Here is a 27,088-nt window from a genome sequence, read left to right on the forward strand (position 1 = left end):
CACTGGCAGTAAAATGAAGCTCTGGTAAACTTCAAGTCACCCCCTGGCCCCCCTTGGCTGGTGGGGTCTTATCTCCTGTCCCCGGGGCCCAGTGAATGTGGGCTCCTCAGGCTTCACACAAAGCCCATGTTGACATTCCAGAGGACCAAGCCTTGTGCAAACACACCAGCCCCCTGGCAGATGGTTAGGCAAAATGGGGTTGGGGTGGGGGGGGGGGGCTCAGCACAGAATAGGGAGGGATAGGAGCAATAGTCCAGGTCCTGAACCAAGATTTCTGGAGGACTCTCTCCTGTAGGTCATCAACGGCTGCTGGCCTGTCTCTGCAGAGGTCAGCCAAGGCTCATATTGCAGGTCTTTCGGTTAAGCCCTAGGGCTTCATTTTAACAGCGTAAAAACCAGTCAGCACAAACGTGGGCGGTAGCGGTGGTGCTTAGGGGATGTGTCTGAAGTATTAGTGCTATTTTCAATGCCAGATTTTTCAATGCACATGATGGCACTTGACCTGCTTATTGTCATGAACTCTACCTATATCTACCACTACTCCACTCATGTGAGAGCAGGCAAGACAGCGCTACAGCGCATTGGTATTTTCACTTGTTACTGCCGACACAAATTGCAGATATGCCTGCGTTTGGACTTGTGTCCTTTTTGCACCGGCAGAAAGCTCTTAGTGTCTTAGTGTCGGGCTTAGAGTGCCTGCAAATGTAAGTACATCTCCTAAAAGGGAAAACTAGAACTTTGTCTGGGTGTGGTGCTCAGGCTTTATGGAGACAGACAGAATGGAACGCCTTATCATACAATCAGCCCTAGGGAGTAGTTGACTAGAATAATATATGAATACCATAACAAGATAATATATGTGATATCAATAAATCCACAGATGAAAGACAGAATTCAGTGTCAGCTTTTAGCTATATTTATCATAGAAATAGGCCTACTAGACAGCTGAGACATTCCAGGGCTGTATTTTAACTTCATTAGGTTGATGCTGCAAGGAAATCTCAGGGGAAGAATACAGAATATAATGTGCGTGTTTACTGTGTGTATGTGTGTGTGTGTGCGTGTGGTCTTAAAACAAAATGTCGGTCTCTGTGATCAGTTTTTCAACTGCATTTGTGGCTGCTGTTGTGATATCAGTTAGTGTGTTTGTCTAAGCTCCCATCAGTATTGTGAGGGACCAGAGTGTGTAAATAAGTGGAGCACTCTAGGGTGTATTTTAGCGGCATAAAAAAACGATCTTAGCACAGGCTCTGTCGGGGACGCTGCCAGTGACGCTTAGGGGGTGTGTCTGAAATATTAGTGCTATTTTCGGGGGGAGGGGGGTATCCTAATTAAGGCTGTATGGTGCTGCCACTTATTCTGCCACTCTTTCTCTCCAATCCTCCCTTTGCTTTTTCGTCCCTCTCGTTTATGGAAAAAGATACATGTTTTCCCCATTTTTCCCTCCAAGCCCTCTCGAGTTCCGGGGGCATGAGAGAACAGGTTTAGTGTAAGGCGCCATCTATGTCACAGGGATGGGGTCTACTCAGAGATTCAGAGCAAGTTAACGCCTGGTAATTGAGGGAATCAGGATTTATTCTAAATAATACAACTGTGTACTCTTAACAGTACAGCCCTTCCAACTACAGATGTACAACTCCCCCATCCCTCCACTAACTGACTGGTTCATACAACAGAGGCTTTCCTTATTAGCCCTTACTAGTACAATTAATATCACTGCACTCTCTCAACTCTAGTTAATGATGCAATTTCTTTGTCATGCTTTATGTTGCTGATAATGTTATTGCTTATATGATTGGTTATATGAATATACCAGCATTAACTATATATGAGCACAGCCAAAATTGCCATTATCAATCACACTTGATAATAAATCAACTCTGATTAATTTACGTATGATCAGATAAATCAACGGTTCAATCTGCTAAATTAATTCTAACCCGATAAGAGAAAAAAGGAAATCAATCAGTTAATCAGCGGACTAATCAGTCTGCCTGCTAACCAACAAAAGACTCTTTGTCTGGTGATCAACTATAAAAGTATTTTCCTCATAAGAAGCATCAGATACTAGTAATCTATTGTTAGAATTCAGCTACACAGCATGCATAACTTATTTTAATATACTGTATGACCAACCTGGCCTGATTCAAAGCTATCAAGGTACTTAAACTTTATTACATAAAGATAACATTTTAGTGCAACCAAGGACTACTGACAGAATTTTCAGTCTACCAAGAATAGTCAAATCAAGAAGAGGACACAAACGTATATTTTTTCATTTTTAATTTTGCAAATGAGGAAGCAACACTTGCAAATAACATTTTAAACTTGGTCCAGTAGAAAAAAAAACACTTGAACGATTTAATACTTTTGTTTTTCAGCTTTCATTTCTCTTGTGTGAATTTTGAGTCTATATTTAGTCTAAATGTAACAGATTGCTAGTGGGTAATATTTTTCTTTGAATCATATATGAATATCCAAAAATTATCTTGTTCCAAATGCAAACCTAAGAAAGAGTAAAATGACTGGATATAAACTGCAGCATCTACATAAGAAAGGGATTAGCAGACTATAAAATGTACAGTATTTAAACTTTAACTTAATATTCACATTTATATATAAAACTTATGAAACCAGGATCTTTCAAAACACCCACTAAAAATAGCTTTTTCTGTTACCTCTGAAATATCATTTTAAATTACGATAAACATCATGGATTATTTATTCTTTATTATCAGCATCATTAATAGCATTATTTCTTTCTCACTATTTTTGTTCTTTTTTCAACTTTTTGATTCATTTTCAAAAACATAAGTCAATAAATTAACATGCTACCTCTGTCCCTGAAAGCCAATACTCCACTGTGTCATTGAATGAGAGCGAGACAGGTGTGTGTGTGTGTGTGTGTGTGTGAGAGAGAGAGAGAGAGAGAGAGTGAGAGAAAGAAAGAGAGAGACAGAGAGAGAGAGAGAGGGAGAAAGAGAAAAATAGTCTGTGTGATAACACACCTGTCTCAAACTCAAAGAGGGAGAGGGGAGAGGAGAGGGGGGAATTATTCTGGAGTTCATACAAAAAATAATTCACTGTAAATATATAATATATATTTATACATATTTGAATATATTTACAAATATACCCAGCACTATACAGTATACTGTGTATTGTTTTGTTTCTCCATAATAATAATAATAATAATTGTGTGGGCTTATCAAGAGAAGGTAAAAAGAAATGAACCAATATTACAAAATAAACAAGAGGCAGTGTCTGTATGCGCTCTTCTCCTATTCATCTTTTTGTTAGTTTATGTTTTCTTTCAGTCCGCTTCCTATTTGTCGTCCTCTTTAAGTCCCTTATTTCAGTTCATCATGGTCCATTTTTCCTCTGGGAACAAACAAAGTCTTGGAATGCCAGCCAACGGAATGGAATCATGGAAGGAAAACTGTAAATTCCATGAGTAAAAAACTGCGAGAGGGACCGTTGGGATACTCGCAGGTTCCCTATCCTTTAACACAGTGAACACGTGTGTGTGAATGCGTGAGGGTGTGTGTTCAGTTCTGACAGCAGCGCTGCCACCAGCCCAGTCCCGGCCAGGTCCGTTAGTCCATAGGGAGCCAGAGCAGGGTTGGGGGGGCAGGAGGTTGGGGTTGGTGAGGTGTGGTATAGATGTGTCTCTTTCTGGGGGTTCAGGGATTGGTCAGGTTAGGCTGGAATTTGAGTTGGGGGGCCTCATGTTTTGACGCCCCCATTGATGTGCTGGTACTTGGGGAGGCAGGGCTCGTCCGGTAGGGGGTCATGGGAAAACACAGAGTCGTCACCAGAAGAACAGGAGCTGCGTGTGTCTGGGAAGCTGGGAGAATACTGGTCCCCTGGGGCACACAGGTCCAGATACTCCTACAGACAAACAGAGAGAAGATATGAGAAACACACACACACACACACACACACACACATACACACACACACAGGTTTAGAGGGGAAAAGAGACAAAGAGAAAGAAAAAGAAAAAAAGGAAAAGCGTAAAAGCAAATGGATAACCATAAATATAGAAGGGAGAGGTTTCCAAGGGACAGTGAGGGACATGCAGAGAAAAGTATCATTGTCATTATCATCATTTAATTATGTAAACTAAACCAAATCACTCTGAGCAGTTGACAGCCTTGGGGAGAAAATAATCTTAAATCAGACCCATATAAAAATATTTGCACGAATAATAGTTAATAAATTGTGCGTGGGGGCTGGAGTGAGAGGAACTTTCCAGCATGGTTCACATAGATCAATGCTGAGTCTGACCTACTTGCTGTAGTCTCAATACAAAGTGGTTCAATGTGTCTGGGCGGGCAAGGGGGAGCCTAGAGAAACAGGCCGTTCAAACAGCGAGCGACACCGAACCCTGGGCTCTGTACCGCTCCGCTTCACGTCACTCTCCAGCACAATCAAAACAAACCTGACATCTGAAATTGGAATGCGGATTTTGAGCCCAGTAGGATGGCAAAAAAATAGGAAAACGGCTGTGCAAATACACCAGCGCTCTGGCATTGCTCACCAAAAATGGATGAAAAGATCAAAACCAAACATTTTCTGATATTAATTGTTCACGTGAACCAGTGCTTTGTGCTTGTTTCGCTCTTTTCATCTTTGTCTCTGCACTCTTTTTTTCTTGCCTTTAGTGGCAGTTATTGGAATAGTTGTGAGGAGGATGAGAAGCGTTCTTGGTTTCTGAAAATGAGTACTGGCTTCCATTTTCCCAGCTCAACACAAGGAGGCTCACATTACGAAAGACCTCCACATCTGCCAGCGGTTTGGTGTAGGGAAAAAAGAAAAGGCGCTTTATTACATTTCAAAAGTTCAAACTCAAAGTTGGGCTTTTGGCATAATCTATGGAGTCCCACTCTGAGCCCAGACGAGCCCTGACAGATTTCCATCCACAGCCCCTCTTCAGCCTCATGCACGGATATCACACACGACAGGAGGGGAACGGAAAGAAACACAAGCCATTATTCTGAGCGAGAAGCGGCTTTGATGATTGGGCAACATCAGTGGGCCATGGCCACAGTGCAGGCCTGGATCAAATCAAGCGGTCATTTTCTGGTCACTGTTAAGGTCATGTGTCAGGAACGCAGGTTCTAATGCTTTTAGAATTCTCAAACAACGTTGCTCAACTATGTTTGCCCTTGCAACTGTGTGATGTGCTTGTGTGCGAGTACCTGTAAGTCGAAATTCACAATGTAGAGGTTTTAAGAGCATACTAGTAGAAAAAAAGTTATGCTCTCCCTGACCATCTAGAGTATTTCCAAGAACCATACAGTGAACTGGTCTGACTCCAGATAGTGGGTCAGTGTGAATACGGGTGACAGTGAAGCAAAGTGACTCTGGTTTTGTCTGCATGGCCTCACCTCATTGGTGGCCAGGGTGAGGATGCGGTCCAGATCCTCCACTAGCTGCTTGAAGGTGGGCCTGTGGGAGGAAATGGCGTGCCAACAGTCTTTCATCATCATGTACCTGAGGAGAGAGAAATATTTTACTTATACTTTCCAATTCCAAACTCGTATGCCAGGTGCCACCCATTCAACACTCTGCTGCTCTTTCTTTCATTATGACTTTCAAAATTCAAAAATTGTCTGTGCTTTGCCTCGTATGTTTTCTCTGTCCTCTCCTATTTGATGGTCTAATGCTTAACACTAACACAAACCCCAGTGCTTTAGTGATCGCTGATATTGTGTCTGGGTTTACTGTCCCAGAGTTCTCAGTACAGTGTGAGAACCTCAGTCCTTACAGTACTGGTGCAGGCTGTGTCATTGTGTGCTGACTGCAGAGGGCCTATTGTGAATGAGGACATTGATATGTGCCTAGGCCAGCTGTGCAGAGGGCTGAGAGAGAGTGGACACTGAGGCCTAAAGTCATGGATCTGATGGGGATGGGGTGTGAGAGTGAGAGAGAGAGGGGGAGAGAGAGAGATGGTGTCTTACAGTTCGTTGGTGCAGTTTCCCGGCTTGTCCATGCGATGGCCCTCTTTCAGCAGCTTGAAGAGCTCCTCCACTGGGATACCAGGATAAGGGGAACCCCCCAGGGTGAAGATCTCCCACATCAGCACCCCAAATGACCAGCTGGGGAGAGAGAGAGCATGAATAACCATATCATGCTATAAAACTGACTAACGAATGTGAACATGTCTTCATAAGATTGCATTAAATTTATTTTTACACAGCCACTGCTTACTGTTATATTTATGGTTGTTATTGTTTGGGGGCCCAATAACTTACTCTAACAATAAACACAAATACCTGTACAGAGTAAAATATACTACATATCCTCCATGACCGTTCCTTCCGACAATAATTTGGGCAAACTCATTGATGAATGGATGTGTGATAGAGAGAAACAATGGCATGACTGTGGCGGTGTCAATACCCTCTTTCTGCCATCCCTCTGGTGGCTCGCGGCACCGACCCACTCCTACAGCTGGTGGGCAGTGCCATGCTGGCCCTTGTTTCAAAGATGCCCTTTGTCCCCAGGCTGGACATTCACACTGGCCCTCATTGTCCAGTCACCCACCAAAACAAACAGTAGCCCACCCACAGCAGATAACGCTTACAGAAGGGGGGGTACTAGAGGTAATCACCACAGAGATGGATTACTTCTATATCCTCACTGTACAATGTCTGGTACAGCACTCATTACTCACCAATGATATGATATTCATCAATGTCATCATGCATAGCCAAATGATATAGCCTAGCTATATACTATATATTATATTATATACTACTTCTACACTGGCATAGTTCAACAATTAATCATCATGGCAGCATGCACATTGTGAGCCACAAAGAGTGTATTATAACACCCAGGAACGCTGACACACACAGGCACACGCCCACATCAGTGACCCAAAGAGGCCATGACACAAAGACACCCTCTGCTTTTATTTACTCCTGCGGCTATCTCTCCATTCATCTGTTTACACAACCGACCCTGGGTTTTGTTCTCTCCTCAATATCCCTCTGTATCTCTCCGTTTGTTTACACACTGGTCTGCTGCTTTCAATGCTACTATGTATCCATCACGTATCTCTCGTCATTCCACTGCTCTGTGTAGAGATGTACACAGAAATACCAACTGACACACACTCAACAGGTCACAACCAATGACCTGCCATCCAACCTGCCCATAGTCAGTGTTTACACAAGATGCATCATTCAACAAAAACAAACCAAAACACTCTATTACAATCTGTCCTGAACATCTTACTCATATTACATTTATATCTTAAGCACTGACATATTCCATCCACATATGTTTTATGGTATTGACAAACAACAATATGAATTTGCAAAAAGCAAATGGATACACATACATCAGCAGACCCAATCAAAACCCCATGAATCAAAGCACCATAAACCAGCCAGTCTAAAAAGGGGCTGGCTGTACCTAAGAGGTTGAGTGCTCTTGGGGTATATACCAGCCCCCAAGATGAATCCCCCTCCCTGAACCCCTCTCCACCCAAGCTCCAGCCCGGTAGACCAGATCCCCCACAATACCACAGTGAAGCTCTGTCCATGGTGCTATCTCCATGGGCTGGGTCAGTAGCCCATTAACCAGTCCCATTCTATCTCAGCCTGCCTCCTACACCTACCTGCAGTCCCCAGGGTACATTTGTCAAAACAACATGGGGCAGATTTCATTTGAATTCATTTATTCATTTAATCTGATGTCATGTATAGATCGTTCCTGCCTTTGACAAGGTTTCAGTGTAGCCCTCCTCTACCCCCACCCTGCTCTCCTCAGAAGGCCCTATGTGAAAAAGCCAATTACTAAAGTGAGTGATGAAACGTAATTAGTGGTGAGAGAGGCACAAAGGGCTTAAGCAGCCACCAGCTCCCAACGCCCCCCTTGCTATTGATTGAGGCTGCACACACGCATGCATGCACACACACCCACATGCACACACGGGTGTGCGCACACACACACACACACACGCACACATGCACACACACACACACACACACACACACACACACACCAAACAGTACACAAAAATGATTTCCTCTAACAAAATGGTGAACTGGGTGAATGTACAGGATGTGTGCTACTGCAAAATTGCGTTTCCCAGGGGTCAGCACGCAACACATTTATCTAATTGCCACACACTTTCTACTGCCAAAGCATGCAACAGAAACTTCAAACAGCTCTGTCAGAACGCATAAAAATCAGACACCAAAAAGAGAGGGTCTGCTTACTCCTTTGTTCTTCCTTTTTTAGAGCAAGTCTTCTTGAAAGAGTAGAGAACAGACAGGGCTGCCCTTCACATACGATATGAATGAAAATAAAAATGGGGGGGAAAAGGGATTATTTTGTTAACATAAAGGCCCAAAAAAGATGAGACACATGTTCAAAGTGTTCAAGACGTGAATGAAGAGAGGCGAGTGGTGAGGGAGGCGGGGTAGGTGAGGGAGGAGGCCCAATTTGAAGGTGCGGTATTGTTGCGTTCAGACATGTGTGAAGGACCTGAAGGAGGGGAGACTTCCGTGCTGGGCAGGGGGAGGTGGGCTCTGGTCTCTTCCAGGCCCTTTGAAGCCAGGCAGATTAGTAACACAGCATTGGCTGCAAGTCTAGCGTGAAATCCTCACTTTTGCCATAGACTGGCCAGTACACCCCCCCAACCCTGCCACATCCCCACTCTCCACCAAAACACCTCACTGACCCCCTGCTTCCATCCCCCCAACCCAACCTCTTTCCCCTCTCTCTGACTGCAAAACAACTCTTAGAACACAACACAACCACTGGCAGTGCAGAAACCAGGCTGCGCTCCACCTGTGTATCTAAGGGATTGTGTAATGTCTGTTGGTGTGTGTGTGTGTGTGTGTGTGTGTGTGTGTGTGTGTGTGTGTGTGTGTGTGTGTGTGTGTGTGTGTGTGTGTGTGTGAGCACATAACAAAGGTACAGTACTTACACATCGCTCTGGTGTGTGTACACTCGGTCAAACAGCGCCTCTGGAGCCATCCATTTCACCGGGAGACGACCCTGAGGACACACCCACACAGGTCAGAGGTGAAGAGGTTGCTGTTGTTATATATATGCACAGACATCGTTAGGGTTTTTAATTTCTTGGCCAATCAGCATTTTTTTATTCATGCATGACTTAAGTGAAGCAGGAATTTAATTAGTCCTGCAAATGCCAATAGGGATTAGAGAATGATACCTTGGGAATAGTCTCCCATTGGGATTGTCTGTGCCTTAGATTTCCCAGAGGAACACTTTTAAAACAGTGAGCAGATAAACAGGGTCACAGATAAGGGGAGAGTTTATCTCAACATGCCATTAAACACTGCAGCAAAGAGCTAAGTGCTGGTGACAAGCAGTCCCCTATCAATACAACTGTCTGTGCTACTGTAAGTACAAGTAAAGAGGAAACCATTTACTGCTGTGGGGCTGATAATAATGTCAGGAGAGACCTAATGCAACTCATCATCATCATCATCATCATCATCACCACCACCATCACCACCACCACCTTCTCTCACCAAGCAGTAGTGATGGGATGTTGTTGTTGTTGTTGTTGTTGTTGTTGTTGTTGTTGTTGTTGAACTAGGCTAGAATCTCAGTGTGATTGTGTGTCTAATGAAAAGGCAACCATGCATAATAAACAAGGATGGGCAGGCTGACTGCACTGGGACTAGGATAAACCCTACTATGAGTCTGCTATGGAGATGTCAGCTATGTACAAGGCCTCTGTTGCTTTCTCTTTCTCTGTGCCTCTCTGTCCCTCTCTCTGGGTCTGTTTGTACAAGCAGTGAAGTGAAGGAACAAGAGAAAAGACACAAACAAGGCAGAGTGTCTAGTTAAGCAATAATGCCTGAGAGGCTGTGATTTATCATCAATATTGTCACGGGTAGGAGGAATTGTTAGAGACGATGCGCAGCAGAGTGCAGGCAAACCCCTACCAAGCGACAATATTGACGATAAATCACACCCTCTCTGGCATTATTGCTTTTATGGTTATACAAAAAAAACTGAAAATTGTGACAAGAAAACAATGCTTTAAGTTTTTATTTTGTAGATTGGGGGTGGTTTCTGCCCTGCTCTGAGAAATATAAAACAAGGGATTTCAAGGGAATGTGATACACAAATGTAGTGCGGTGTATGAATATCATAACATGTGACAACATCATGATTAAATCACGGCTTAGAACTCCTTTCAGCCAATCACAATGCTTGTTTTCATCAACCCGTTGTACACTGTATTCACTGACTGCCTGAGAACCTTCTGTCTCTGCCAAGGCACTGACGGTGGAGGTGGGGGGGGGGCCTAAACACTTACACATCCCCACACTCTCACACTCTCTCTCACACACGCACGCACGCACACACACACACACACACACACACACACACACACACACACACACACACACACACACACACACACACACACACACACACACACACACACACACACACACACACACACACACACACACACACACACACACACACACACACACACACACACACACACAAACACACACCTCCTCCACCTCTGCTTGTACTCACATTGGTTGTCTTTTTATAGTAATCAATGTTGTGGACATCCCTGGCCAGGCCAAAGTCTGCAATCTTCATGAAGTTGCTCTCTGTGACCAGGACGTTCCTTGCTGCTAGATCTCTGTGTATACACTGAAAGGACATGGTGGATGGAGAGAATGAAAATAGAGACGTGGAAGTAGTAGAGAGAACATGATACAGTTACCTCACCATGCAAATAAACTAAACACAAATATACATAAGCATTGCTAAATATGATTCCATGTGTATGGTAAATGTAATGACCCAGAAACAATAATGCAATTAGCACACACTTCTTGACTTGATGATGATGAAAGAAACATGCCTGGATCTGAAAAGATTCCAGACATACTTCGTCAGATATATGGTAAGAGTTGTTTGTATGCATAGGTGTGCGTGTGATAGCATTGTGTGTCTGTGTGTGTGTGTTTGTGTGTCTGTGTGGGTGTGTGTGTGTGTGTGTGTGTGTGTGCGTGCGTGCGTGCGTGCGTGTGTGTGTGTGTGTGTGTGTGTGCGTGTGTGCGTAGTCTGTGATTGTATGCTCTGTCACATTCCAACAGTCAGAGGGAGCGTGATGGAGTGTTTGGCTAACGTGCCCATTCCCTGTTGTGAATGCGTTGTGAAAACCCTATTCTTCAGTTATCTGCACACAGAGGCTTTTGTGGTGGGCTGAGAGACAATGCTGGGATTGGACAGTGGGATAGAGATGTGATTTTAGGAGACCATTTTCCCACAATGACGCACACACACCCTTTCTATGCAACTTCCATTGGCAAAGCCCTAACCACACAGGCCCAGTGCAGTAGAATTGTGTCTACCAGAATGTGAGTAAAGACAAGAAAGGTGTGTGTATGTGTGTGTGTGTGCGTGCGTGCGTGCGTGCGTGTGTGGGTGTGTTACCTTCTGTGACGCCAGGTACTCCATGCCCCGTGCCACCTGGTAGGTACTGGAGACCAGGTCTTTGAAAGTGAGCTGTTCGTCTGAACAGCGGGTGATATCGTAGGAGTACTCCATGCCAGGGGGCCTTCGGGCACGTAAGAACTCCCTCAGGTTCCCTTTGGAGGCGTACTCCACTATCACATACAGGGGGCCTGCACAGGAGGGCATATACACATTATTTAGATCTCAACCACAGTGAGTGACAGCTAAGCTGTCTCAACTACCTTTTACTCAATTTAGTTTTTCTTTTCTCAGCAATATTCACAGATGTGTTAAAGAGAGCTTGGTTGTACCCACTGTGAACCATTCAGAGCAGGTTCAACATGAGGCCCCTCCTACTCACCATCCTGAGTACACGCCCCCAGCAAGTTGATGATGTTCTTGTGTTTGCCGATCATCTTCATCATCTCCATCTCCGACACCAGGTCAGACAGGTCCTTCTCTGTAGCATCATCTGGAGGGAGGCAGAGAGGGGACAGGGCATCAGTACAGAGGACACAACAACCTCACAGAGTACCCCGCCCTCTCCTCAGGACCCTCCAGCCTCCCTAGCTGTCTTACAGTCAGAGTAGCTTCTTACAGATGAAGCCAAATATATTGCGTGTGACGATGCAGCAATCACGTACACTTCATTTGTGGCCCTGCGGAGCGTTGCATACTAATACTGACCTTGTCCACACACTGGTCTCGGTTGCTAGGTGGCGCTAGTAAGTTGCGCTTGGGCCGTTTTCTTGCAATGATTGAGTTTATAGGAACATTCAGTTCCTATTTCGGCAGCCTGACAGAGAAGACATTTTATTTCCTATTTTGGCAGTCTGTTTCTCTGTAATATTCAGATTTATCTGATTTGTGCTCACGCCGTTCTGTCTGTCTCGGCTACCATTTGTCGGGGAAGATGGCAAGATTGGATTCGTTTTGCGATGTATACTATTATTATTATTATTGTTTAATAATAATAAATAATATTAACAATACATCAAATGTAGACTTTATAGGCTAATGCTTTTATAAGGCCCAAAGTTGCTTTACAAAAAGAAGTGAAACGGTACAATTCACTAATGAGATTGCATCAATACTGTACGCGTGTTGTTTGCCTTATCAAAGGTGGAAGCATAATTTGTGAAATAGACATACATTTCCTTGAGACATAACACACTTTAATTTTTTTTTACAAAATTTTACAGTTGATCTGGAACTGTTCCAACATTGTTTCTGGCAACACAGCACTTTACATTTGATCATTATGGCTATAATAAGAAACAAACATTTCATTAGGGTTTTTCCCCAGATACAGATTTGATTCATTTAGGTACTGTAATTACATGATAGCCCATACAGAATGTTTTGCATATGCATCAATCTATTATTTGGGCAAAGTCAAGAAATGGCAGAGTTCTCATAGGTCGGCTAACCATTTATTTACAAGTCCCTCTATTTAAGCTCACTCCTGAATATCTCCACTACCAGTAGCAACCTGTGCTCTGGTAGACATCACACTGGTGAGCCTAAACCCTGAACTTCCTTGGCTGTCACTCATTCCAGTTTCCTGCTAAAAACGTCTGCTTAAATAAAGGTGAAATAAACAACTATCACCAATTTATCTTTTCACATGTGCCTTTCCAATTTCTGACTAAGCTGTGTAGCCTAAAAAATAATTTGAAGGGTTTGAGAAATCAAGATGTGGGGGTAGAGAAGAGACACTCAAAAGTGTGAATGTCTGGCTTGAGAGCTAGCCATCTTATCTCATCTTATCAAATTGGATTTTGAACAGAATTTCTAATTTGAGTTACATTTGTACTCTGTTCTAATCAATCATATATTTATTTTTCGTTTAGTATTGTGGGTGATATTGTTTGAAAATAATGTTAATAGTTATCAGGGGAAGTGTTTTTATTGATCACCAAAGCTTGGGTGAATGATCAAGACTCTGACTCGTCTTAGATGGTTGATTCCAGTGAGATAAGTGACCCAAAGCCGCTCCTTCGCCGGCGGGCAGGGTGGTACTGAAATTGCCGTCATAGTGTACAATTCTTTCATTTACCATTTTACAAAATAAATCAATGGGAAAAAGCATTGCTTTCTTTTGAGTCATTCTTTGTTTGTTGTTATTGTAGTCATCCATATATATAAATGAGGACAAATCCATAGATGTACACAAGTTCTTCACAATAAAGTCATATAATATGTAAATATAGTATAATTCATAGCAATACATGTCAATAATAATACAAATATAACCATGAAATGAAATAAGAAAATAATGGGGACTTATCACGATTTCTGATATCCCTTTTGTGTTCTGTGATCCTCACTTTTAATTCCCTCTTGGTTTGACCAACATAATAGAACCCACACGGACATTTCAACACATTCCTTTGACCTTTCACTGTGGAAAAATCTAAAGCAGTCACCACTGAGTCTTGTGGATGCTAACAGAAGTACACCTTGGTACGCAAGGAGGAGTTTTAAATAATCTCAAGTGTGTTCTGGCTCTGCTGAGCTTCCCAGAGCCTTCCAGCTACAGTAAATGAGCACCTGCAGCACCTCACCCACGGGAATTTCCAAGCAATCTATTTGGCTCCATCTGTATTAGTGGAGCGGCTACAGGCCACCTACTCCACTTAATTAACTTCTATACAAATGTTTAACTATTTTGACTTTTTAAACTATAATTATTTGAAGTTGCCCTAATGGGGTTTCAATAGGAAACATTGCATTTTTTTAAATACATTTTAAGATGGGCTCCTCTTTCATCTTTTAAGCCAATCACCCTAATCCACTTTTAAAATGTTCAAGACAACCTTTCATTAAGACAACATTATGCTCTCTCCACTGGACAAAAACAATTCCTATGGGATTTCCCATATAGTGAAACGCACAGGGCAGACGTCTTTGTCATATTTCTTAATTTACATAATATTAGTTGAAATGTTGCATATCATTGTCATTTGTAGACACTGGGCAATACTATTATATTACGTTCTACTTGTTTACATATTGAAACTAGGGATGAAATAACAGCAAACAAATGTGATTTTGACCATTTTACAGGATACTTTTCTGTCAACCATTTAAAGGACAAACATACCTGGCACACTTTTGTCATATGTTTGTGTTCTATATACTCCTACAAACATTTCTAACTATCTTTGGTCTTACTGCACCAATAATTTATTCAGATATGGCCAATCAAAATGAGTGTGGTCTGGCCCCAAAGAGATATTAGTGGCCATTTTTAAAATGGTCACCGGGGGTAGAAGGGCAAATCTGTGATGGTCCTATAGCTAAAAATGCTCCAGTAAGACCTGCCCTTGCTCTGTGTAAAATGTGTACTTTTATCCCAAAAGGGACATTTTCTTCAAAATTTGGCCTGTAGCCGCTCCACTATGTATAGATAACTGTGATTAAGCCTCACTAACAATGTGGTCTAGCATTACAGCAGAGGGAGTGCTCCTCACACAGACTACACAGGCATCCTTTCAGCAGCCAGGGAATTAAAGACATTTGCTCAATCTGGAGTAATTATCTCCAGCACAGTCTCCTTTTTCATGGGACTGATTGAGCGAGCCCACCAGACACAATGGCATTGCCCGCATTCCTCTGCACCATTACCTGCAAGCCCTCCTCACCCCCTCGTTTAAGGAGCAGATTCTCTCCTTCAGCCATTGTCAAGGTCTCCTGAACCTATCAAATACTCTTGCTGACCTAGCCCCACACACATTGCCCTCCCCCTATCTCCCTCCAGGACCATCCCTCCTTCCCCCTCCTTTTTTAATACAGCCAGCCGTCCCTGTGACTGAGCTGTCTTTGTGTGGGTGCTGAGTGAGGCCTAGGCAGCTGGTACCAGGGTCAGGTATGTGGCCGCCTCTGACCCTGCCCCCACAGCCGTCATTCAGCAACACAGAATAATGACAGCCCCAGGCCCCGCTGAGCCCCACCCAATCCCCATTGGACACAACAGAGATTCTGAAATAGATAGCAGTACACACATCCATACAGCTACACATGCACACACATACATACTGTACATAAGTGGAGCATATAGGACATGCAGAAATGCCACCTATAAAACATATACAAAAACAGGTTCAGGTTCTATGGGAAAGAACACACTTACCTTTGAGCATCTTGACTGCCACCGTTACTGCCTCCTTGGGCTTGTCCTTATCGATGCCCAGAGCCTCTGCCATCACCACCTGGCCAAAGCATCCCTCACCCAGAGGTTTACCTAGAGTCAGCCTGAAGAGGAGGAGAGAGGGCATGGAGGGTTACAGAACAGTTACAGCACTTTACCACTTAAGTCTAAATGGGCAATCACACACAGACTAACAGGGTTCAGTTCCTATCAACTGAAACACAAACACATACCAAGAACCCACTCCCGCATCACCTATCTCATCTCATCTCATCTCATCTCATCTCATCTCATCTCATCTCATCTCATCTCATCTCATCTCATCTCTCTCTCTCTCTCTCTCTCTCTCTCTCTCTCTCTCTCTCTCTCTCTCTCTCTCTCTCTCTCTCTCTCTCTCTCTCTCTCTCTCTCTCTCTCTCTCTCTCTCTCTCTCTCCTCACAAGCCTGTTTACTTCTTTGTGTCTTAGTGAGTAAGTGAGTGAGAGAGAGCGATAGAGAGAGCAGGCACAAGGCCAGAATTTCTCAACTTCCTCTCTCTCTGCCACCTTCTCTCTGTTTCAATCAGATTCTAACCCTGAGTGCTTAACTGGCGCGGTGGCAGTAGTTTGTGCCAGGACAGTAGGGATAATAATCACCTGATAACAGGGTTTCAGCAGGGAGGAGAAACACTTCTCTCTAGAATGTTTACCCTGCCCTGGCGTGTTCAATGGACGCCCTTTACAACTCATTACACAGCTTACTCTTGACACATTAACCACTAAGAGAGCTGGAGACTGGGATACTTCAGGATATTGTGAGGTTACCATAATGGTTTGGTCACAATGCCTAACAGAAATGTAACCCTGTCCAATTCTGATCAAATACAGCACTCTTAAGTCTCACTGTAATAAGTTTGTATCAGACTGTTCTGTCCTCCTAACACACTTTTTAAGATTCCGTGGGGCTGCATTAAGGGTGATTTTCTGAGATCTCTACCTTACAAACACACTCACACAAACTACCAGAGAACTATCACTCATGGTCACAGCACCTCTCTGACCTCTGACCTGTTGGTGCCCTCTGGTCAGAGTGTGATTGGCATGTGGTTGCCCCGCCCCTACATCTCGGCTGTGTAAACATTCACACTGATGCTGGGGCCTCAGGCCAGCACGCCGTCACGGTAACACAATCCCCAGTCTGTCCACACACGCTCCCCACCTCCCCACCACCCCCCTCTCTCAATGGCACTCTTTCTGCCCGTCCCACCACCCATAATCAATGTTATTCTTCCTCCACGCCATCACAAACGTTAGCTAGCATTCCAGAATGTTTCTGCATTTCCAGCACAGCCCCTGAGGCACTCTGGAATGACAGGCGAGGAGCAGAGAGAGGGACAGAGGCCAGAGGGAGACACAGGGCTACATTCAGCACGCCAACCAGATAACATCTCCAAAACATTTGTATTCAGCCCAGAACTCAGACAAACAGTTCCTTTCATAGGCACAGCAAATAAAGTCAACAATTTATTTGATCAATTGTATTAGCATGCAACTTCAATTCAATTTGTGCACAAACAGACAATCCTCCATAGGATAAAAAAAACATCCGAAATGATTATCAATGATGAAGAGAGAATCCTCTTGACCTGACACAAACATGGCCTTGCTAAACACCAGACTCATGCATCTTAATAACAGGCAGGGAGACAGGGTTCTTTACGGGCTGGGTTTTCCATTCTTTCACAACAAGCAGTCTGGTCTTGACTAAACTACTATGCATCAGTCTGCTCTGATCCTAGAGCCTGTTATCACAGAAACTGTGAGTGAAAGGCCAGTAGACCAGCTCTCAGGTACTGACTCCTCTGGTACGAGGCACGCAAACACTCTCAGTCCAAATAGCCAGATTACAGCCACCATGGCCCTTCTACTAACCACTAATGAACACAGCTCCACTTCTGTAAGTGCTTGATGGCTGTAGAGGTGATAAAGCAGGGCTAGGTGGCAACAGTCTGGTACAGTGCAATACTGAGAAATTAATCATTGTTATATCACTGCCGTAACCATTATAAGCACTGGTTAATCATTACTGCTCATGGCTATGTTAAAAATTAATGGCATATTTAACAAACAACACAAGTCTCTCATCATTTAACAGTTGTTGTTGTTGTTGCCTTTGTTCAACTGTGTTGAGAGTTGTTCAACTGTGCTGTGTTGTTATCTGCTGCTACTTTAAGCATCCAGTTAAGAAGAGACAATAAAGTAATAATCCTTCACACAAACATACAAACAAACACTGTTTTATTAACCATACTGTACAATCAATCGAATCAACTGTTGGAATGAGACAACACACACGCACTCACATTATCTCTGTGATCTCATACTAGATAAATGTACATGCAGGTTCACGGTTAGATTTCACCCCCCCACCCCCCCAACACACACACACACACACACACACACACACACACACACACACACACTTTCACTTTAAAAAGCTGGAATGGGATATCTCTCCCACAACCTCTTCCAACTAGGACACTGCACTCATTCCTGAAATGTGTTTTGGGTTGGAATGTCTTCACACAGAATAGAAACCTAAATGAGAATCAGAATCTCTGCAGACCGTCCCAGACCCGCCCCATTCTCATCCTGCTCTGCCCCACCCTGACACTCACCTATCTCTGGAGAATTCCCAGCGGGGGTCCTCGGGGAGCTCGTACTCTGGGATGGGGTCGTCATGGTTATTGGAGCTGCGCCGCGTGGTGATGCGGACTAGTGGAGTGCTGGAGTTCATAGAGGAGCTGGAGTCAGCAGACACCTGCAGGGGGAGAGAGACATGGCTGATCACCTGAGTCTGGAGACATGGGCCAGAGAGACAACAGGGCAGGGCTAGGGTGGGTGGGTGTGTGTGTGCACGTGCATGTGTGTGTGGAGGGGGGGGCGGGGGATTGAAGATACTGTAAATATCCTTAACAAGCAACTTTTTCACTTACAGCACTTTGATATTGTGCAAATCGAAATATTTCTCTTTAGGCGAGTGACAACATGTCAGTGATCGTTAGAGTGAAGCAACCGATGCAGAAGTAATGTATAATCTGATGAATGTGTCTGTTATTCACATGCTGTTGTCATTGTCCTGAGGGCTCTTCTCTCCTTTTCGCCCTAACCTTACCTTGACACTGGAATCCGTCTCTCCCAGGAATGTAATCCAACACTTTTTGTACCTTTTGGATTTTTGTTTCCCTTGAGGGAGAAGCATCACTCACACAGGAATAGATTCTGGCAGAGGTGCTGGATAGCAGTGCTAACATGCTCAGACACTATGTACCGAAGCTACACTATCCATTGTGGACTGCAGCTAACTGTAGACTAGCACCTCTAGCAGTGCACTGAATAAAGATACCTTGTTTCAACTTAGGTTTATTTTTTTCTATATGAGTATATGCCAATGAGTATATGTGTGTGTGTGCGTGTGTGTGTTGAGTTTGTCTTGCTCTAGGGGTGTTAAATGCCCTTGGAACTCTTTATCTACTTTCTGTTACCTGGCGGCGCAGAGGGATCTGCTTGCTGAGTTTGTGGACAGCCGGCTGGCCACCGAAGTCTGGCTTCTTGGCCGTGTTCCTCATTCTGCACACCACCACGATGACCACCATGCAGGCGATGAGGAAGACTCCCACACAGTAAATGGCTATCTCCACGTAGTCTGGCGACGGCGGGGGCCACACTGGATTAGCTGAGGGGGGAGCAGGGGGGAGGGCAGGGTAGAGGTCAGGGATAGGCTGCTCCTCCACTTGAGAGGCGCACCCTGCCTAACACACATGACTCACACAAACGCACACACATGGACACATGAACAAACACACACAGACACGATAGATCTGAAAGACAAACACAGATAGACATGCCATGGTAACAACGCACACAGTAATGTAATCACTACAGGACGAACAAAACATAAACAGTAGGAAAGAAGCACACACAACATCTCTATATCCCTTTCCCCCTCCCCCCATCCCCTCTTCATCAAACAACCATCTACTGCCTGAGCGCAGCACAGATAGGAAATATAATTGATCTGAGAAGAGAGGGTAAACACAGTCTGTTGGCGAGTACATCTTGACTGAGCTTTGTGCACAAGCAGAGGCTAGAAATGTCTGCATTCACACACACATGCACGCACTCACACATGCGCACACGCACACGCACACACACACACACACACACATACACACACACACACAGAACAAAACATGCTTCACTTAAGGCCGCAAACAAGTGAGTGGTGCTCTTTGTGGTTGTATATGGCCTGAGCTTCCTGTGGAGGAAATGGCCTGTCTGTGAGTAGCTATAGAACCAGCCTGTTCCATAATGCATGTCATCCAGGCCACAAACAAGGCCCTTGTGCAGCCAGGGGAAATATATGTAGGAACCTTTCTCCTGTTGGCTTCTTATCCCCTGGTCCAAAAACCACAACGCACACAGATGACACAGCCATGCAGGCGCCACAGATGCGGATCAGGGCAATAAATAAAACATATCATTCCCCAAGGAAATCGCTTGCCTGTGATAATTACATTTCATTGTTTAGAGACAAAACAAAACGATTATCTGTGTAGGACATTGAGGGGATTGCCCACTGCTTGTTTAGGTTCTGGATTTCAGCTGATTTACTACCATTATCCATCTCATTTAAAGTCCATTGGCTGTGTCTGTGCTATATGGATGTTTGTCAGTGCAGATAGCAGACAGACACTCATAGAGATACACACATAACAAGTTTTTCAAACATACATACAGTACATAAATACATACAGTGCCCTGCATAATAAATGGAACAGTGAAGCATTTGGGTCATTGTCTTATGTCTGTATGATGAAGCGCCAACCAATGAATTTGGAGACATTTGCTTGCACTCGAGCAGACAAGATGTTTCTGTAGACTTCAGAATTCATTCTGCAGCTGCCGTCAGCAGTTACATCATCAATTAAGATAAGTTAACCAGTTCTAGTGGCAGCTATACATGCTCTAACATTAATACTCCCTCCACCATGTTTCACAGATGAGGTGGTATGCTGTAAATCTTGGGCAGATCCTTTTTTATCCAAACTTTCCTCTTACAATCACTCTGGTACATGATAATATGAATCTTATCTGTCCACAAGATTGCTTTCCAGACCTCTGCAGGCTTTTTAGGTATTTTTTAGCCAACTGTAACCTGACCATCGTTTTTGAGAACAACTAGTGGTTTGCACCTTGCAGTGAAGCGTCTGTAGTTTGGTTGGTGTTGAATTCTGCAGATAGTAATCTCTGACACATTCACACCTACTGTGGGACAGTTGTTTTGGGGTTTTTCTTATTTATGGTGGGCATTCTTCGGTCATCCGCTGTGGAAGTCTTCCTTGGCTTACCAGCCCGTTTGCGATTGCTGAGTGTCCCCAGTGGGTTTTTTTTTCTTTTCAATGACATTCCAAACTGTTGATTTAAGGTTTTGACTATGTTTCTGATTTTTTTTTCTTTTTAATTTTCAGCCTAGTAATGGCTTCCTTGACTTTCATTGACATCTCTTTGGTCCTTATGTTGACAAACACCAATAGCAAACTCCAAAGGCAAATGCAAAGCCTAGAATCAATACTAGATATTGCACAAATGATGTGATGGAACACACCTGATTTACCAGAAACGCCTGTCAAGCCAATTGTCCCGTTACTTTAAACCCTAAAATAGGGTCTCAGAGAATCTCATTTTTGGATTATAAATCATAGTAGTTTGATTTAAAATCCAAACTTTTGTAGTGTAGAGCCAAAAGAAGAAAAAATGATTCACTGTCCAATTACTTATGCACGGCACTGTAAACACACACACACACACACACACACACACACACACACACACACACACACACACACGTAAATATATAAACAAATAAATCAACTGACCCTGATAATTGAGAAAGTCAAGCATTGAAGGGTCAGTATTCAGGCTGTGACTTTCTGTTTCTTTTTTATTTCAAAGAGAAATAAAAAAAAAAAAATAATAATTATCAGAGGCCAACAAGAGGGGCCCATCTCTGAGAGGGAGTTGGCATCCACAATCAGGGCATGACACATATGAAACTGTAAGACACAGACAGACAGGCAGGCAGACAGACAGGCAGGCAGACAGACGCACAGACAGACAGACCATATCATCAAGAATAGACACCCTGGATATCTAAACATGCAGTCTGAGCCAAAATGTAGCACCAACAGACTTTCCCCAAACACAGAGAGTGGGAACAGTGTGAGAGGGAGGGAGGAGGGGTGATGGAGGGAGCGAGGGAGAGGCAACCCTCCTCTGGAGCCAGGAGACACTTGAGCTGTTCAGGAAACTCTACTTCCGTTTCAGAGTTATAATAAGCCCTGTGCAAATGACCCGTTTATCTGGCCAAAGCTTTCAACGGGTCGCCCATCAAGATAACAGCTATATGGAATACATACTCAAGCTATAATATTACTTTGGCCTGGATGTTGACTGTACAAGTTCATCATAGAAATCTAATATTATAGCTTGTGTGTCTTATGCTCCAGAGGGACAGACTCTCCCTTCCACAGAAATCATTGAAATAACATTGTGACGACAGCATTGAGAGAGGAAAGGGAGGGCAGTATATGAGTGTATATACCTGGAAGCACCGTCAACCAAGCAGTGTGATAGGAGATCCCAATAGAATTACCCGCCAAGCACGTATACTCCCCAGCATCCTCGTAAGTTACATTGGGCAAGTAGAGGACTTCAATCTCCTTGTCCGTGGTGTTAACACCTGCGGTCTGGGAGAGGGAGAGTAGGGGTCCAGGTAGAAGAGGAGGAGGAAGAGGGGAGAAAAGGAAGAATAGAATATTTGAGGATAGACAGGGTTGAAAGTGGAAGATTAAAAGAGAGTCGGAGAGATAATAGGACAGGAAAGGAGGGAGGGAGGAGGAAGCAGAGAATAAAATGAGACCCACAACACCAGGAGAGAGTAGCTGGATGGCATCCATCGCTGGGGTGAACTGATGTTCCATCTAAAGAGATAGTTGGATTCGAGCTTTCACAGAAGGAAGGAGGGGCTTCAAAACACACAGACACAAAATAACCCAATGTACCACCAAAATACATAGGGAAAAAGAAACAAATTCACCAAAACACTGTAAACCCCTTCACCAACAACAGCATAGTCCAATAGTCCACACTAGGTCTGGGCATGCACACACAACCACAGGGAGGAGATGCATGAAGAACACCCCACTGCAGCACCCAACACTACCCTGCCAGAGAGAGAGAAGAGAGAAAGAGAGAGAAGGGGGGGGGGGGGGGGGGGGGGGTGAAAGGCAGATGATGGCCATGACAGGGTGCGTGTTGTGGGTGTGCAGGTCCAGTGGGTGTTTCCATGGCTACAGTACAGCAGCTGAAACACTGGGAGAGAAGATCTATAACACAGGCACCCGGAACCAAGACCACCACCACACCGGGTCAGTGACAGGTCCACAGAGACCACACAGGGGGGGGGGGGTCAAGGGTCAGGGTTACCTGGGTTACCTGGGATGACAGTCAGCCAGCCCGACTGGTTGACCTCCCCTATATAATTGGAGACTTTACAGGTATACTCTCCGGCATCCTCCACGGTCACGTTGGTAAGCGTGAGCACCTCCACGTCCGAGCTGTTAATGCCCGAGCTCTGAGAGAGCCACACACACACACACAGCAGCACAGGGACAAAACACAGGAAAGCCTGTTACTATCACAACAGCATCTTACTGCAGAGAGAGGAGAGCACAGGAGCCACCACCCAGAGAGAAATACAGCCAAAAGGTTCCAGTAGTAGAGGAAAAAGGCCTATAATTCTTCACAAGGGAGAATAGATGTGGTTTCTTTCTGTTTCAAACTTCTAGCAAAAATGTAACTTCTAGCAAAAAATACTGCCTGAACTGATACGGTCTTGAACAACTGAAGAACCTGCAAACAAAGGCAGATTATAGATGAGATGAGAGACAAAGAGAGAAAGTTTGTCAGGTAATCAAGAGTCTCAGTGAGGAGGCTTACTGATCAGGTAAGAACAGCCAATGAGGAGCCAGAGGGGCTGGACTGGAACGTACCTTGAGAACGCGGACATAGGGGAGTCCATCAGGGCCGGTGTGACTGCCGTTCTTCTGGATGTGCTGCAGCCACTGGATGTGGGGCTGGGCGTCACTGTACACCTTACAGACAAAGCGGGCGTCATCCCCCACGTGCACTGAAGTATTGGCCGGCAGCCCTGCCTGGAGGATGGGCCGATGAGGGGACCGCTCTTAGGAGGAGAGAGGAATAGGGGGGAGAAGTGTTATGGTTTACGGTTGTTTATATATTCACCCACCATTGTGTCTGATTTAAAGCCCCAACCATGCACCATAGGCCCCTAGGTGGAGGTGGACTGGACTGAGTCAACAAACTAACCCTATCTAATCATTCCAGGGAGTATTACAGGAGGTGTAACTTGAGAACAGGTCTAAAACTAGCAAGGACTGGAGTATAGGCTTGACAGTAGGGTACAATCCTGATGTTACCCTGTAAATGGCTTAGGAGGCTATGGAGGGGTTTAGGAGGCTATGGAGGGGTGGGTCTGGATGTTTTCGGGAACAGTGCCACCGGTACTTGTGAATGTTCCACAACTTGGAAAGGCAAAGTCACGAGACGACTCCATATCTCTTATCCCAGCGCTGTTTAGATTCTTCACACTAAACAAAGAGGCTTGGGGAGTTATCTGTGCAGATAAGGACCAAACAAACCTGTAGATGGATTAGAACGAAACATTCAGAGCTGGTGCTAATCTAAAATGCCTTTTTTGAAAAGCAACAACATTTTGGCAAGCAGTAAGGGTTTAACAGCCACACTGCAAACTCAAATATGCACCAGTCTTGGAGAGAGAAACACATTAGTTTCCCCCCACTATAACTATCTACATTCTTTTGCAAGCAAACATTTGGCCCGCAAATCCCAACAGAGCAAGACCTGTCGAACAATACCCTCTTTCACAGACTACCCTGCCTTCACAATCACTGCAAAACAATCCCCACTCTGACAGCCCCCCCCCACACACACACACACACACAATTGCGTCACTCATCCTAAAGCACTGCATCCTAAAGCACAAAGCCCCAAGGTGGTAATTAGTAGTGATTGTGGGTATGTGTGTGTGTGTGTGTGTGTGTGTGTGTGTGTGTGTGTGTGTGTGTGTGTGTGTCTGTGTGTGTGTGTGTGTGTGTGTGTGTGTGTGTGTCTGTGTGCGTGTGTAGTGTATATTGGGAGTGAGGGTACGGGGGGAGAGCATTGGGGGGAAGGGGTAAAAGGGAGTGGGGTCAGGGGGTCATGGGGGATGGTAAGAGGGTGAGAGGGGTGCATGATGAGGGGCACTGGATGGGTTAAAGAAGGAGGGCATTTAAGTGGGGAAGAAAAAAAGAGGAGGGGGAAGGGGTGATAAAATACTAGAGGGAATAAAGGGAGCTCAACAGATGGAGAGTGAAAAGAGGGGGGGTAAAGAGAGAGAATAAAACGAGAAATGTAGAGACTCCTTCCATATGTGTGTCTGTGTCAGTCTGTCTGTTTGTCAGTGCTTTGCTCTTAGCTCTCTGCTTTCGTGTCCCTCTGTCCGTCAGTAGGCCAAAGGGTTGTTCTCTCAGTGAGATCAGATGATTCCCACCCCTCCTCTCTCTCCCCCTTCATCTCCCTCCTCCCTGCACATTCCTAGAGCTCTCCGTGTTTATTGTCTCCCCCCTCTTCCCTCCCTCTCCCACTCTCTCACACATATTTCTCCCCCTCTCCCTACCTCTCTCTCTATCTCTCTCACACGCCTTTCTCCCTCTCTGTCACACACATTTAGATGGGGAGAATGGGGTACCCCATCCCATACATTCTCACACACCTAACACACTTGCAAACACCTTACTCCCTCTCTGTGCCCACTTCTCCCTCTCTTGTCTTTACACAAAACAACTTAGGGGCATGACAACAATCATGCTACTGTATTTAACAACATAAAATAGAACAATATTTACTCAAAAACTGAAATGAAGAAAATTCACACAAACACTCAGATTGTACTAATTAAACCTATACATATACAGATATATACAAACATGCAATGTATCTGCGTGTGCCACAGCGGATTCAAGCAAAACAATTATATTTTTAAAGTATTTGTTTGTCTGTTATAGGTTATAGGCAGAGCAAAACGAGGCATGCCGAGGGAATTGAGGCCACCTCATGATTAGGGTGAAACAGAAAACAATAAAAGTGGAGCAACTCTATTTAAATAAGAGAGAGGGTGGGGGATTGGAGATGTTTCTTGAGGGCCGACTGACCTCAGTCAGAGACTGAATTTCACTGTCCCTGTGAATACAGAGAACCCAGAGAGAGGAGAGAGGGGAGATGAGAGAGGGAGAGAAAAAGGGAGGGAGAGAAAACCTCAGCCATGTTTCCCTTTCTCCCCCACCACATGAAAGGCTGTGTGGAGCAGCCAGGCGGAACACGTGGAGTTCAGAGTGCCATAGTGCTGCCACACACACACACACACTCACACTCACACTCACACTCACACTCACACACTCACACTCACACTCACACTCACACACACACACCCACACTCACACTCACACTCACACTCACACTCACACACACACACACACACACACCCCCACACACACACACAGACACACACACACACACACACACACACACAGGCAGGGATGGGCACACAGGGACACACAGACATTGTCACATAAAGCAACAGGGAGACAGTTGTGAAAAACACACATATGGTAGATACCGTAGAAACCTAGATTAGGGATCGGTCCGATGCAAGTTTTTGATAATCGATTAATTGGCCCCACACCGAGGTGCATCGTTTAAAAAATAATTATGACAGCAGAGCAAATGTTTGACCAGGCAGTGATTTGATAGTGATAGTGAGTGAATGAAAAAGCAGGGTCTGCTTCTGTTGGATAAGATGAGACAAATCCCACTCATAGTCTCAAAGACAAGTGGATTGCTTCAGTTGTGCTACTGAAAGTGAGGGAAAAGTGATATTTTTCGATTAATTTAATGTCTAACCCATCCTTACCCCAGATATAGACAAGAACATATTAAACTGCTGTAGAGAAATAACTCAGAGGGCGGAGTAGCACAGCAGTGGCAATTCTGAGCAGCAGCCAAGTCTCCATGGTGACTCCAGCCACTGTGTACCACACGACCAGAACACAGTATGCTCCCCTTAACCTCCACACTATATAACCACAAACCCATTCACACTGATGGCATTGGTCGCCTTCAAACACTCCAGGAAACACACACATACACACACACACACACACACACACACACACACACACACACTATATAAGCTATTTGCGGGTTACTGTGACCACGGTCCATTCAGCCGAATCAAATCTAAATCAATCTATCAATTAAGTCATTAGTGAAG

At 44.5% G+C, this 27,088-nt stretch overlaps 1 protein-coding gene across 3 annotated transcripts in view; it reads right to left on the reverse strand.

Moving 5' to 3' along the window:
- Positions 1–2,266: 2,266 nt before the first annotated feature.
- fgfr2 (fibroblast growth factor receptor 2) overlaps positions 2,267–27,088 on the reverse strand; it is a 43,586-nt gene continuing 18,764 nt past the window's right edge. For 2 of the 3 annotated variants that reach the window (XM_083696126.1, XM_083696128.1), the window contains 12 exons: positions 23,730–23,920; positions 23,164–23,311; positions 19,161–19,351; positions 18,294–18,436; positions 15,620–15,741; positions 11,846–11,956; positions 11,464–11,654; positions 10,552–10,674; positions 8,951–9,021; positions 5,967–6,104; positions 5,394–5,499; positions 2,267–3,891 (listed from right to left, as the gene is read on the reverse strand). In XM_083696126.1, coding sequence (XP_083552252.1) covers positions 3,727–3,891; positions 5,394–5,499; positions 5,967–6,104; positions 8,951–9,021; positions 10,552–10,674; positions 11,464–11,654; positions 11,846–11,956; positions 15,620–15,741; positions 18,294–18,436; positions 19,161–19,351; positions 23,164–23,311; positions 23,730–23,920 — 1,700 coding nt within the window. In that variant the 3' untranslated portion in view covers positions 2,267–3,726. The remainder of the gene's footprint in view (positions 3,892–5,393; positions 5,500–5,966; positions 6,105–8,950; positions 9,022–10,551; positions 10,675–11,463; positions 11,655–11,845; positions 11,957–15,619; positions 15,742–18,293; positions 18,437–19,160; positions 19,352–23,163; positions 23,312–23,729; positions 23,921–27,088) is intronic. The other variant, XM_083696127.1, reaches the window with a different exon arrangement.

The sequence above is a fragment of the Argentina silus genome (assembly GCF_951799395.1).
Source record: "Argentina silus genome assembly, chromosome: X".
NCBI lineage: Eukaryota > Metazoa > Chordata > Actinopteri > Argentiniformes > Argentinidae > Argentina > Argentina silus.